Here is a 15,848-nt window from a genome sequence, read left to right as displayed (position 1 = left end):
AATATCACTGATCTGTGAATGTGCTCTGTTTCTGTCACAAAAATACTTATATTCCAAGATGGTGCAGCCAGTGTCACTAGCTTAGCACTTTTGAAAGGTTAAAGGGACACTGAACCCATTTTTTTCTTTCACGATTAAGATAGCGCATGCAATTTAAAGCAACATTCTAATTTACTCCTAATATAATTTTTTTTTTCGTTCTTGCTATCTTTATATGAAAAAACAGGAATGTAAGCTTACGAGCTGGCCCATCTTTGGTTCAGCATCTGGATACAACTTGCTGATTGGTGGCTAAATGTACCCACTAATCAGTAAGCGCAATCCAGAGTTCTGAACCAAAAATGGGCTGGCTCATAAGCTTACATTCCTGCTTTTTCAAATAAAGATAACAAGTGAATGAAAAAAAATTGTTAATAGGAATAAATTAAAAAGTTGCTTAAAATTGTGTGCTCTATCTGAATCATGAAAGAAAAAAATTTGGGTTCAGTATCCCTTTAAATTAAGTGAAAAGCTTTGAAGAGAGCTGCAGGTACAGGAGAAAAGCAATAGCATGGTGAGAAGTAAATATGCTACTGTAGTTGTACCTAGCAGTTAAAAGGAAAATGAAACCCCAAATGTCTCCTTCATGATTCAGATAGAGCATGCAATTTACTTCTCTTCTCAAATTTCCTTTGTTCTTTTGGTATCTTTTGTTGAAAAGCAGAGACCTAAGCTCAGGAGTGTGCACTTGTCTGGGGCACTGTCTTTATGACAGCATTTTTGTAAGAATGTTATCCATTTGCAAGAGAACTAGATAGCAGCACAATTTCCTGCTATATAGTGCTCCAGAAACCTACCTAGGTATTTCTTTAACAAAGAATAACATGGGAACAAAGCAAATTTGATAATAGAAGTAAATTGGAAACTTTAAAATTGTAAATATACAAAAAGTGTTACAACTGCATCAAATACTGTGTGGTCTATTCATTTTTTTAATACTGTGAAAGACCCAATTCACAAAGAAGACTATTTATAGAAGTTTGATGGGAAGAAATGTGTCATATTCTGTGGTTAACAATTAGAAATATTGTTTAGTACTTTTTCTAGGGTTAAGAGGAACTGAATAGTGAGTATTCTGCCACCCAATTGTGAATGTATCTTTGGTGGGCTAATGACCAATAGAGGGGAAGTTTACTATTGGAAATTGAAATGTACCTGAGCCACAACTATATTATCCATTAAATAACGGTCTCTATTTCATGTCTGCATTATCCATAGCATTTAACGACATCTAATTTGTTATTTCAATTTGAAATCCAAATACAAAAATACATAGACCCTTCACTACAATTTCTCTAACACAGTCTAGTAATGATTTACATTATTTTGTTATTGTTGGACAGGCCACCATTGACCTGATGATATCCTATGAGCCACCATCCTCTGCTGTCAGTAATCCCAATGATCCTGGAGGAACACATGTTCAAGGGGACGGAGGTAAAAATCTTTATATTTTTGTTGCATAAAATAGGATACAGATTGTGTAAGTTATGCTTAAAATGTCTTAGAAAGTAATTTGTTTTATTTGGCACTATGGTTGCTATGTGACCAGTATTCAACTGGACAGCCCAGTATTTTAGCAGGCTGTCAATTAGAATCTTCACAAAAATACTGGACACTAAAATCTCCATTTTTATTTTTTTAAGCTTCTGTGTTATATATTTAAAGGCCTACAATGCCTCAACACATTACAAATATGGAGCAGAAAGAAGTTAAGGGCAGTCAAGGGGGTCAAATCACTTTTGTTTACATAGGTTACTGGCAGCCAAAGAAGTCAAATTATTGCTTTCTATGTTACTGGTGTGGTGACATATAGCTTAGATATTTTATCCCTGGAATATTTAAAACACCAGACCTTTTAAAGTAAGAAATCCCCCCCACCACCAGATACACCTTTGTCTCAGAGGTTAGGCTTTTGGCCTAGTTTAAGGATACTTCCATATAGCCTTTGACTGGTATATGATTGGCCACACTATTGAACTGTGCATAAAATAGCTTCTTCTCTCTCCTGCTGGAAGATAGCTAATCTTGGACAGAGACATAACACACATGAGACAATTTGGCTACGTATTCTACCTTCTTTTCCTGGAATACATTCTCTGTGATTATTTTATTTAGTTAGTAGTGAGGCACAAATTGGAGTTATGGTAGCTAGAGTTGCCCTGTAAAAAAAAAAAAAAAAAAATGCACTGAATGTTGTAATTTTTTTGTATTTTCTTTATTAGCTTGTTTAATACTTTTGTATCTTGTGGTCATATTTTAAAAGATGGACGCCCTTTTTTAGTTTTTTATATTCTGGTACACATTTACCACCACAACTGGCAGCCAAGGGGTAAAAAATGTTCTCAGTTGTAAAAAAAATATACACAATGTGCTCAAGAGTGGGGGCTAAAGTAGCTCTTTTGGGAGAGGCATTGTGTGATCCCACCAACCATCGTGTCCAGTCAACAGATCATGTATTTTTGTGGAATACAGCTGGCAACCCCAATAGCATTTATAGTACTTTATAGCATTTAGATGGAACAAAGACGCTTCAAAGACCAACTATAACCAATTATGTTGATGATGTCTCTTATAATGTGAGGTGTCAATTTAATATCTATTTAGCCATAATTTATTATTCATTAATTCATTTAAAATGGTGCATAAATTAGTTAATATTTCATAGCACTGAATTATAATTACATCAGTTTTTGGTTTTATTTTTACTTTATTGCAATTTTCTTGCTCTTGCATTCTTGAAAATTACCACAGGTTGTTTTGGAAACGTGTCCTGTGCACATTGCATGATGAGCATATGCCGGTAGGAACGTGTGCTTATGCTCACTTATCTGACACGAGCATGCTTTAGGTTCAAGTCAGCCTAAAAAGATCCCCAAAGATATTTTCACAAATAAGCAGTGATTTTTACCATCATGGCTGCCGGTATCAAACAAAATAGTGATTATACCACCTGTTTAAAGTAATATCCCCCCCTCTGACTTTTATATATACACACACACACAGCAATGAATTTGCTCTGCATGTGGCCAATAAAAAGCACAGCGCATTCCCACACAAGTCATTGAAACTTGAAACCTTTACATAGAAGGCAACTGGAAGAAAAAAAGGCATTGTGCTTAAAGGGATATACAACCCAATTTTATTCTTTCATGATTCGGAGAGAACATGCTATTTTTAACAACTTTCTAATTTACTTCTATTATCTAATTTATTTCGTTCTCTTGGTATCCTTTGTTGAAAAGAATACCTAGGTAGGCTCAGGAGCTGCTGATTGATAGATGCACCTTGATGCTTCATGTTGTTGGCTTACCCATGTGAATTGTTGTTTCTTCAACAAAGGATATCAAGAGAATGAAGCAAATTAGATAATTGAAGTAAACTGTAAACTTGTTTAAAATTGTATTCTCTATCTGAATTATAAATTAAATTTTTTAGGTTCAATGTTCCTTTAAAGGGATACTAAACCCATTTTTTTTTCATGATTCAGATAGAGCATTCAATTTTATGCAACTTTCTAATTTAGTCCTTTTATCAATTTGTCTTTGTTCTCTTAGTATCTTTATTTGAAAAAGGCATCTAAGCTAAGGAGCCAGTCAATTTTTGGTTCAGACACTGGACAGCACTTGTTTAATGGTGGCTGACATTTAACCACCAATCAGCAAGAACAACCCAGGTTGTCAACCAATGGACCGGCTTCTAAACTTACATTCTTGCTTTTCAAATAAAGATAGCAAGAGAATGAAGAAAAAAATAATAGGAGTAAATCAGAAAGTTGCCTAAAATTGCATGCTCTATCTGAATCACGAAATTAAAAAAAATTGTGTTCAGTGTCCCTTTAAAGGGTCAGTAAACCTTAAAAAATAATGTTATATAATTCTGCACATAGTGCAGAATTATATAACATTATATTAGCCAAACTTTGTAAATCATAATATTCCCTTTTTATTTTGTAAAAATACCGCTGTTTTACAGACCCGCTCTCTGTACTCTGCTGAGCGGGTCTGTTGTTTTTACTGAGCGCATCGGGCCAGCTGTATAGTCACAGCCCGGCCCGACCGCGCCATTAGACACAGTGCAGCTCGCTCCTGCTGTCAGACAGAGCGGGAGCGAGCTGCACTGTGTCTAATGGCGCGGTCGGGCCGGGCTGTGACTATACAGCTGGCCCGATGCGCTCAGTAAAAACAACAGACCCGCTCAGCAGAGTACAGAGAGTGGGCCTGTAAAACAGCGGTATTTTTACAAAATAAAAAGGGAATATTATGATTTACAAAGTTTGGCTAATATAATGTTATATAATTCTGCACTATGTGCAGAATTATATAACATTATTTTTAAGGTTTACTGTCCCTTTAAGCTTTGCCTTTTTTTTCCCTCTGGTACATTTTATTATATTTTTAATTAAAGGTTCAATAAACCCAAACATTTTCTTTCATGATCCAGATAGAGAATACAATTTTAAATAACATTCCAATTTACTTCTGTTATGTAATTTGCTTCATTCGTTAGATATCGTTTGTTGAAGAAATAGCAATGCACATGGGTGAGCCAATCACACGAGGCATCTATGTGCAGCCACCAATCAGCAGCTACTGAGCCTATCTAGATATGCTTTTCAGAAAACTATATCAAGATAATAAAGCAAATTAGATAATAGAAGTAAATTGGAATGTTGTTTAAAATTGTATTCTCTATCTGAATCATGAAAGAACATTTTTGGGTTTAATGTCCCTTTTAAAGCTTATGAAGTGTTTGAAAACATAGCCACAGCTCAGTCAGAAGGCCTAAAAAATAACATTTAGTTTTTCTTCATGAAGAGCTTTTACTGTACTGTACATGCGGCAACCATAGGTGCAGCATTTGTGCTTGCAAATTGCTTACTTTCAGTATGTTCGTTGGGTTGTGTCTGTGCATAATAAGTTGTTCTAACACCTGTGATTATTTTTCAAAGAAGCATTTTGGCCAATGCAAGCATAATGTAAAACTACTTCTAACTGAATTCCAAATGCACCACTGCACATTTCAAATTCCTTTTATAGCTCTAAGTTGTGGCTGTCATACATTCTTCTAAAGCGTTTTGCTGTGTTGGAATTTGTATTTATTTTTTTAATATAATTCAACTTTTTTTTCTTTTTATTTTAAATAAAGGTCTCTATTTGTGAAAATATTATTAAATTATGTACTTTGCAATTTTTGCATTACTATATATGTTTTCCAGGGATACTAAACACAATTTTTTTCTTTAATGATTCAGATAGAGCATGCAATTTTTAAACAACTTTCTATTTTACTCCTATTATCAATTTTTCTTCTCTTGCTATCTTCATTAAAATAAAGCAGGAATGTAAAGCTTAGGATTCGGCCCATTTTTGGTTCAGAACCTGGGTTATGCTTGCTTATTGGTTTGCTAAATGTAGCCACCAATAAGCAAGCGCTATCCAGGGTGCTGAACCTAAAATGGGCTGGCTCCTAAGCTTTACATACCTGCTTTTTAAGTAAAGACAGCAAGAGAACAAAGAAAAATACATAATGGGAGTAAATTAGAAAGTTGCCTAAAATTGCATGCTCTATTTGAATCATGAAAGAAAAAAATAATTGGGTTTAATATCCCTTTAAGGTATTTCAATTTGTAAGGTTTATTAGTTGCATCAAGGCTAAATATCCCTCAAGAATTTAGGATTGTTATGTAGAACTTCATTGCTAGATTTAAAGGGACATATAAATACAAAAAGAAAATACTCTAACATGTTAAATTATTTGTATTATTGCAGTGCTTGCAGAGGTTAAAGAAATGGGTAAATTCAGAGCCAGAGCAGCAATGCACTACTGGGACCTAATTGGTGATCACCAGCTAGCTCCCAGTAGTACATTGCTTCTCCCGAGTCTACCTAGGTATATCTTTTAACAAAGATATCAATAGTGAAAAGTTAATTTCAGAATAGTAGCAAACAGAAAAGTAGCTTAAAATTTGTATTTATTTTTGTCTGTTCAAACTAAGGGAATATGAAAGTCGAAATTAAACTTTCATGATACATTTTGACTTTCATGTACCTTTTTAAATTGAATAGTTAAAGGGACAGTCAATTCCAGAATTTGTGTTGCTTATAAAGATAGATAATCCCTTTATTACCAATTCCCCAGTTTTACATAACCAACACAGTTATGTTAACATACATTTTACCTCTGTGATTACCTTGTATCTAAGCTTCTGCAGACTGCCTACTTATTTCAGTTCTTTTGACAGACTTGCATTTTAGCCAATCAGAGCTCACCCCAGAGTAACTTAACGTGCATGAGATCAATGTTACCTATATGAAACACATGAACTAACACCCTCTAGTGGTGAAAAACAATGCAAAATTGGTGATAAAAGTAAATTGGAAAGTTGTATAATATTACATGCACAATCTGAATCATGATTCTTTTTTTTTTTGACTTGACTGTCCCTTTAATGTTTAGAAATTATATGTTCTGTATGTGGTGAAGTCCTGTGCTTTATCGCAATGCATTTTTAATGATAAGAGCGATAGTTTTCCACTCCCCAAAAGCAGAATGACGTAATGTTCTCTCTTTCAAGTGCACAATTTTATTTTATTTTGTAATAACATTAAAATCTATAATATATATTTAAAAGCTCACTTTTAGATGTGATTACGAAATAAAAATGGGACATCCATTAATGGGGGACATCCATTAATGGGGGACATCCATGTGAAGCCATCTTTTGCAGGTGAATGTTTGTAAAATTGGCATTACTTGGGGTACTGCCCCTGAGGGAACATCAGGACCTTCTCCAACCTGCTTTAAGAAAACCTTATAGTGTATTAAAAAACAAAACAAAAAAGCATATCTCAACCATTTTGTGAAATACATTTTTATTTTATAGTAATATACAGCCTCCACCTTAAATATATATTGTTGAAGGTATAGACCAGACATCCTCAAACTTGGCCCTCCAGAGGTTTTGGAACTACATTTCCCATGATGCTCAGGCAGCTGATATGCTGGCTGAGCATCATTAGAAACACAGTTCCAAAACTTCTGAAGGGCCAGGTTTGAGGATGTCTGGTATAGACATTTCTCCATGTAGTGCATGTCTATATCTGCCGGCTAAAAATGTCTCACAAATGCAGTTGTGGACACAGCACAGATATCAATGAAGCAAACAGAGGAGACTTACCAAGTCCAACCCAATGCACAAAAAGACATTGTCCTCCAGCTTCTGGTATTTAAAAATGACCTTTTTATACAAACATGGGTCCAAAGTACAGCAATGTTTTGGACAAGTATGATGAAGGGCCTGAAACGTTGTTGTACTTTGGAAGGACATTGTCTATTTAAGCTAAAAATAGCTGCAATGAAGCCTAATTTATAAAGGACATGGATGTAAACACGTATATATAGAATGTTTTAAGACAATTCTGTAGATGTGAAAAATTTCCTGGACTACAGATGAGACAACTTTCCAATACTGAACATTATATTAAAATGCACTCCCAAAAAGTTTATTTTGTTTGTAATAAGTGATAGAAAAAATAAACTTACAAAGGAAATAAGAAATGTTCTGTGCTGTTTGATAACAAGTGCTGGTGATTAAATATGACATTCTTTACTGCACCATCAAAAGGCTTTTCATAATGATATATTGTAGCCTGCGGAAAAGTTACTCATAAAGAAACCACACCTTTCCTGCCATTGTAAAGAAATATTTACAGCTTACAGTTTGGATATTTCTACAATGAATGACTTTAATACTGTAGCATATTTGAATATTATTAGAATAAATGTGAATAGCTAAATGACCATATACAATTGTTTTGTCTTGCTTGGGGTCATATTTATGTATACATTTTTGTTCAACAGCTTTTTCGCTTTTATATCTGTATTTCTTTCTCTTCCCTCTCTCTTCCCTCTCTCTCATTTTACTTAAAGGTATAGTGTACTTAAATACTGTTTTCTCCTGTTGAAATCAACAATTACAATGAAGATTTCAGTACTGCAGTATTAGCTATAGAAAATATACGTAAATAAGAGGCAATAGCAGAAATCAACTTCCAAGTGGGGATAGGGAGAGAGAGAAAGCAGCTTTGAATAAATTGAACTCTTATTAGCTGCTTGCCTATTTTGTTCATTTAAGTAAACTCATTATAAACTGAATCTAGCAAGAAACACATTTTGTATCTGACTAGAGACAAATCCCAGATCTCCATTGGTGGAGAAGAAAAAGACTTCAAGCAAAATGATTTAGTTCAGGCAAAAAATCCAATTTTTTTGTTTTATAAAAGCAATAGATTAACCCCTTTGTGACCAGAGCACTTTTCCATTTGTTGACCGTCTGGGACCAAGGCTATTTTTGCATTTTTGTGGTGTTTGTGTTTAGCTGTAATTTTCCTCTTACTCATTTACTGTACCCAAACATATTATATACCGTTTTTCTCGCCACTAAATCGACTTTCTAAAGATACCATTATTTTTATCATATCTTATAATTTACTATATATATATATATATATATATATATATATATATATATATATATATATATATAAAAATATGAGGAAAAAAACACACTTTTTCTAACTTTGACTCCCAAAGTCTGTTCCACATCTACAACCACCAAAAAAACTCATATGCTAAATAGTTTCTAAATTTTGTCCTGAGTTTAGAAATACCCAATGTTTACATGTTCTTTGCTTTTTTTGTAAGTTATTGGGCAATAAATACAAGTAGCACTTTGCTATTTCCAAACCATTTTTTTTTTCCAAAATGAGCGCTAGTTACATTGGAACCCTGATATCTGTCAGGAATCCCTGAATATATCCCTTGACATGTATATATTTTTTTTAGTAGACAACCCAAAGTATTAATCTAGACCAATTTTGGTATATTTCATGCCACCATTTCACTGACAAATGCGATCAAATAAAAAAAAAAAGTACACTTTTTCACAAACTTTAGGTTTCTCACTGAAATTATTTACAAAAAGCTTGTGCAATTATGGCACAAATGCTTGTAAATGCTTCTCTGGGATCCCCTTTGTTCAGAAATAGCAGACATATATGGCTTTGGCGTTGGTTTTTGGCAATTAGAAGGCCGCTAAATGCCGCTGCGCACCACACTTGTATTATGCCCAGCAGTGAAGGGGTTAATTAGGTAGCTTGTAGGGAGCTTGCAGGGTTAATTTTAGCTTAAGTGTAGAGATCAGCCTCCCACCTGACACATCCCATGCCCTGATCTCTCCCAAACAGCTCTTCCCTCCCCCACCCAACAACTGTCCCCGCCATTTTGAGTACTGGCAGAAAGTCTGCCAGTACTAAAATAAAAGGCTCTATTATTATTTAAAAAAAAAAAAAAAAAAAAAAAATTTGTAGCTCTGATGGACCCACCCTAAGCCCCCAACCTACCTGATCTCCCCCAAACAGCTCTCTAACCCTCCCCCCTAAAATATTCTGTAGTGTAGCAGCCCCCCTCAAAACCCCCCTCCCAGATCCTCTGATCCTTATTTTCCCCCCTCCCTCTCCCTCCTAACCATTCACTTTCATTGATGGCAGTGGTTTGCTGCGCCTGCCCCACACAAGCCCCCCGCACGCTCCCGGCACCCGGTGTGCACATTGCACATAGAGGAACCGGATGCCAGGTAGCGATGGGCCACCCACCCGCCAATGCTCCCACCCACCAACGATGATCAATCGGCACCATCCCTACCGGTGCAGGGATTGCCACAGAGTGGCTCTCTCTGCATCGATTTGTAAAAAATTGGTATTGCAGGATGCCTCAATATCGAGGCATCACTGCAATACCATAAAAGTGTCTGGAAGCGATCCGGATCGCTTCTACTGCTTGAAAGACCAGAGGACGTGCCAGGAACGTCTTTGGTCGTTAATGGTGTTTTTTTTGTAGGACGTTCCTGGCACGTCCTCGGTCGTTAAGGGGTTAAAGGACCAGTAAATACAGTAGATTTGCATAATAAACAAATGCAATATCATTTAGTCTGAACTTCAAATGAGAAGTAGATTATTTTTTTTCTTTGAGATTTCAGTTATATTTATTTCCACTCCCACTTCATCATGTGACAGCCGTCAACCAATCATAAATGCATATAAGTATGTTCTGTGAATTCTTGTACATGCCCAGTGAGAGCTGGTGACTCAAAAAGTGTAAAAAAGAAATGTGCACATTTTGTTAATGAAAGTAAATTGGAAAGTTGTTTAAAATTGCTGCTCTATCTGTATCATGAAATGTTAAATATATCATGAAACTTTAATATAGTTTGAAACACCCTCTTACATATAACAGAGGAGAAAATTGAGAACATTATCCCTTTTTAAAGGGGCGTATTCATCTTGTATTATATTATTATATTGTCCATATTGGGTTAAACATTAAGCAACATTTTTAGCTTTACATCTTGTAGTATGTCATGTTATGCAATTTGTAGACACTATTGAACTTCATAACCGGACAGGCATCTCATTGTGTTTCACCTTTGTATATAAAGATCGGTTGCCCTTTTTTATCCTTCTGCTTTTGTGTATTTTATTTTGTTTGTGCTTTTTTTTTTTTTTTTTTTTAAATATCAGAAGTCAAAAATATACCATTTGTTTATGTGGAGTTTTGTGTTTAGGCCAAAGCAAAACGATAGTGCACAATTAGAAAAACCTGTTCTTCTAGTCTGGATTTTTTCAAAAAGGTTGTCTGGACACATTGATGTCACTGCACCTGCCCTGGGGGTGTAGCTGAGAATTAGAGCTGTAAGCAAACTGTAGCTAACTTCTAAGAAAATTAAAATATATATGCAAATTATTCAGCATATTATCACGTTTTATCTTGTTTATGATCATTTTAAGGTTACAGTTAGTGACAAATTCCAAATGTTTTCATTAGTTTTTTTACTTGTACTGTTGAAGAATCCCTAATGTATCACTTCCGTTTAGAGAACACCTGTTGTGTGGTATGTGTGGAGGATAACGTCAAGTGCATTTTTCCTTGCTCTCTTTTGGAGAAGTAAGGAGGGCTAGTTGCCCTGTAAAGGGCTCTCAATCATGCATGATTAAGGGCTTGTTACAGCCCAAAACGTCGCTGCTGTACCATGCATTATAATTCCTGAATAAAGAGGCTTTGAGTACATTTTTAATAAAATAGGTGCTGTTGCATTTATTGTTTGTTTATGAGTGAAGGATTAGCAGAGACCCATTAGCAACGTGCAAACTTGAACACTAAAAAAGAACAGGGTGCAAAGCTTTTTTTTTTTTTTTTTTTTTTTGCTGTTTGCCCTGTATAGTGACCTTATCATACCGATCTATGACCTCTTCTGAAAGAGGTCCCACTTTGTTGCCATCATGTAGACACCATTGCATAATGGTCACCAGATAAATCCATAGGCAAATAATGGGAGTAGATTGGCCCATTTTCCATTCTCTATATATTTAGAGGGATGAGACCGCTTATTTTAAAGTGTCAATATTTATTATCATATAGAAAAATCAAAGGAGCCGCCTCATAGTGTAATATGGTAACATACAAGATAATGGTGTATGGATCAAAGTACACTCACATTTGGTGAAGCACTGTAAGGTGCTATATGTGCAGGCCGGATCTTTTAGTAACCCGGCTAACTCTCCTCCAGTATCTGGAACCAAAATGGGTTTGTCAGTCCAGTTGTTGGCTGCAAACAATAGGATCCAAAGTGGGACTTGATGTCAGTTTTTCAAACTGCATATAAAACTTTGTCCCAAAAAGTGTGCAAAAAAGCAATGGATAAAAACAAGTGTTTTATTTATAAACACAGTATACACAGCTTATCATATGAATGTTCTTGTATTTTTAGAAACTGTCAACCTACCATTAATTTCTTTTACTGAAAAGCACATCCAAATGTGCAAAAAAGATTGCTGTGCCTCCTATTTTTAATATTTCTTAGTGCAATTCGGATTACTTTGCAATAGCATTGATACTGCCTTAGAAGAAAATGAACTAATATATTCAATGATATCTATTAAAGCTCCATCTATTGGGGGTTATATTTGCCATATTAGTTATATCGCTTTTATTAATCTGAGACCAAGCACCTTCTATAACAGGAGTGGAAATTGTTATGCTATTTTTTCTTAGGCAGGCTTATTTTACTATGGAGTAAGCCACAAGTTTAAAAATGAGACATGCTCCTAACATGTGCGCCCCTGACACACGTTTCACATCATGCTTCTTCCAAGGGGTACGCACCAACCGAGTTTGACTTTTTATGTGTGTGTGTGTATGTATGTGTGTGTGTATGTGTGTGTGTGTGTGTATATATAACACAGAGAAAACCCAGCACTCGCTAACAAGCTCTCAGCTAAGATTTAAAAGCAAAAATGGAAAGATTAGCTACTGCATCTGGCCAAATGGGACAAGCCCAGGTACCTTGTCAAGGTCCTTTCCAATACCTGGGACCCTAAAACAGCCACACAATGCAAGCTTTCAAATCCAAAGAAACTGGGAGCAAGGGAAGGGTGCACAGGCATATGTAATCACCCTAGACATATACAAAACACGGAAGGGAACTGCACTCTCATACCGAACCGGGTACACACCCCTTGACCCTGCAACATGCTCAGCCCTGGGTGCAACTGGCACTCACAGGAAGCTGTGCTGTCCCCAGAGCCACAGGCAGTTAACCCCAGACAGGTCTGGGTGCAAGAACCATAGGGAAAATGTCTAGGGTGATTACATATACCTGTGCACCCTTCCCTTGTTCCCAGTTTGTTTGGATTTGAAAGCTTGCATTGTGTACCTGTTTTAGGGTCCCAGGTATTAGAAAGGACCTTGACAAGGTACCTTGGCTTGTCCCATTTGGCCAGATGCGGTAACTAACCTTTCCGTTTTTGCTTTTAAATCTTAGCTAAGAGCTTGTTAGTGAGTGCTGGGTTTTCTCTGTGTGTTATATTAATTTGTTTTGTAATTTTCCCTATGGTTCTTGCACCCAGACCTGTCTGGGGTTAACTGCATGTGGCTCTGGGGACAGCACAGCTTCCTGTGAGTGCCAGTGGCACCCAAGGCTGAGCATGTTGCAGGGTCATGGGATGTGTACGTACCCGGTCCAGTATGAGAGTGTAGTTCCCTTCCGTGTTTTGTGTATGTCTAGGGTGATTACATATGCCTGTGCACCCTTCCCTTGTTGCCAGTTTGTTTGGATTTGAAAGCTTGCATTGTGTGGCTGTTTTAGGGTCCCAGGTATTGGAAAGGACCTTGACGTGGTACCTGAGCTTGTCCCATTTGGCCAGATGCGGTGACTAACCTTTCCATTTTTGCTTTTAAATCTTAGCTGAGAGCTTGTTAGTGAGTGCTGGGTTTTCTCTGTGTGTTGTATTAATTTGTTTTGTAATTTTCCCTATGGTTCTTGCACCCAGACCTGTCTGGGGTTAACTGCCTGTGGCTCTGGGGTCAGCACAGCTTCCTGTGAGTGCCAGTGGCACCCAGGGCTGAGCATGTTGCAGGGTCATGGATGTGTACCCGGTCCGGTATGAGAGTGCAGTTCCCTTCCGTGTTTTTTATATATATATGTGTGTGTGTGTACGTATGTATGTATGTATGTATGTATATATATATATATATATATATATATATATATATATATATATATATATATATATATATATATATGTGTGTATATATATATATATTTAGAAAAAGGCATGCACTCTCTGGATTTGTGCAGAAAAAGTGCTTTAATGGCACATCAAATAGGTAACGTTTCGGGGATCAATCACCCCTTCATCAGACCAAGTCTGACGAAGGGGTGATTGATCCCCGAAACGTTACCTATTTGATGTGCCATTAAAGCACTTTTTCTGCACAAATCCAGAGAGTGCATGCCTTATTCTTTTTTTTGCCATATATATATATATATATATATATATATATATATATATATATATATATATATCATGTGCATTGGTGTAATGTGGAAGCAACTGAATGCTGAAGATAGCGGCTGCCAGCAGCAGGATTTGGCTATTTTCGGAGCTGGATCTCTTCTCTGGAAAAAATTAAGAGACCACAGCAAAATGATCAGTTTCTCTGGTTTTACTATTTATATGTATGTGTTTGAGTAGTTAATGCTTTTGTTTTATTCTATAAACTACTGACATTTCTCCCAAATTCCATATAAAAATATTGTCATTTTAGAGGATTTATTTGCAGAAAATGAGAACTTAACAAAATACCTAAAAAAGAATATGAACTTGTTTTCTTTGCATTATTCAGGGTCTGTAAACACTGCAACTTTAACTACACAATACTAATGTTTTTACTTTGCAAAATCAAAAATCAATATTTGTCAGAATAACCATTGTTTACAATCACAACGTTCATGTGTCTTGCCATGCTCTCCTTTAGTCTTTCACATTGCAGTTGGGTGACTTTATGCCACTGCTGGCGCAAAGATTCAAGCCGCTCAGCTTTATTTGATGGCTTGTGATCATCCATCTTCTTCTTGATCACATTCCAGAGGTTTTCATTGGGGTACAGGTCTGGAGAGTGGGCTGGCGATGACAGGGTCTTGATCTGGTGGTCTTCTATCCACACCTTAATTGACCTGGCTGTGTGGCAGGGAGCATTGTCCTGCTGGAAAAACCTATCCTCAGAGTTGGGGAACATTATCAGAGCTGAAGGAAGGACGTTTTCTTCCAGGATAATCTTGTACGTGGAATCATTCATGTGTTCTTCACAAAGATGAATCTTCCTGATTCCAGCCTTGCTGAAGCACCCCCATATCATCAACGATCCTCCACTAAATTTCGCAGTGGGTGCAAGACTCTGTGGCTTGTAGGCCTTTCACCCACTGTAAATTTGGTGGAGGATCAGGGATTTTACACCTGCAAAGCAGTTTCTCTTACTCAAATGCTATATTACTTTGTGACTGTTGAGCAGGAAAGGCCAATCAGAGGTGCATTATACACATAGTTGCCAATCAGCAGCCGCATCCCGTTTAGGACCTAAAATTCACAGTATGTTACATTATTATTTTTTATATTATTCATTAATTCTTTCAGTCCTTTAGAATACTCCTTATTTTATTAGAGCATGTCATTTTAGCATGAGTGCCCCAACGATGGTATGTGTATAACCCCTAAGAGCTGTAATTACATTGTTAATAGATCTATCAGCTGCATTCAGATTCCAGCTCTCACTAATAGTAAATCAGATTGTGTTATAGAGCCATTCCTGTTTACAAAGACTCTCATATGTTATAAGTATAGTAGCAGTATAGTATAGTAGCATAGCTAAGTGTGAGTGCATTTAATATGAAATATTACAGTGTTATTAACAATATATTCTCCCAAATTCCAACAAAGATGAAGAAGATGAAGAAGGAGGAGATGTTGTGGACTCTGCAGTCAGTCCATACATCCCGGGGGCTCCTGGCCAGTCGGACAACCAAATCGCCCGACGTCTTGCGAAAGGGAAGAAAGCCAGAAGGATTCTTTCAAATAAAGTTCAGGACTTCCAGGTACCCAAAGATTTCAGGAACTGTAACTCTATTCTTCATATACCCCAGTTTAATAAAAAAAAATGTCTTTTCTTTTCTAAATGTACTGGATGATTTACTGTCTTTGTTTCAGCATTGACAATTTGTGACTTTAAAATATTACTAGGAAGCAAGAATACAACTAAAGCCACCGTTGTGCTGTTTGTTGTGCCAAAATTAGTGGTTTACTTAGCACATTCTCTGCTTTTGTTATGATATAGAAGTGGTCAGTATTGCTTTGCCCTTACTGACCTACCAGGTAAATTTGTTTTTGGAGTTTTTATTTGCTCCAGTTCCCATT

At 36.4% G+C, this 15,848-nt stretch overlaps 1 protein-coding gene across 2 annotated transcripts in view; it reads left to right on the top strand.

The window, feature by feature from the left end:
- Window positions 1-15,848, top strand: part of MYOF (myoferlin) — a 313,269-nt gene that overhangs the window by 86,314 nt on the left and 211,107 nt on the right. For both annotated transcript variants that reach the window (XM_053692421.1, XM_053692420.1), the window contains exons 5-6: window positions 1,383-1,476; window positions 15,375-15,529. In XM_053692421.1, coding sequence (XP_053548396.1) covers window positions 1,383-1,476; window positions 15,375-15,529 — 249 coding nt within the window. The remainder of the gene's footprint in view (window positions 1-1,382; window positions 1,477-15,374; window positions 15,530-15,848) is intronic.

Source organism: Bombina bombina, chromosome 9, assembly GCF_027579735.1.
Source record: "Bombina bombina isolate aBomBom1 chromosome 9, aBomBom1.pri, whole genome shotgun sequence".
NCBI classification, from domain to species: domain Eukaryota; kingdom Metazoa; phylum Chordata; class Amphibia; order Anura; family Bombinatoridae; genus Bombina; species Bombina bombina.
Note: the sequence above shows the minus strand (reverse complement) of the source record. Positions and strands in the feature narration are given on the sequence as shown.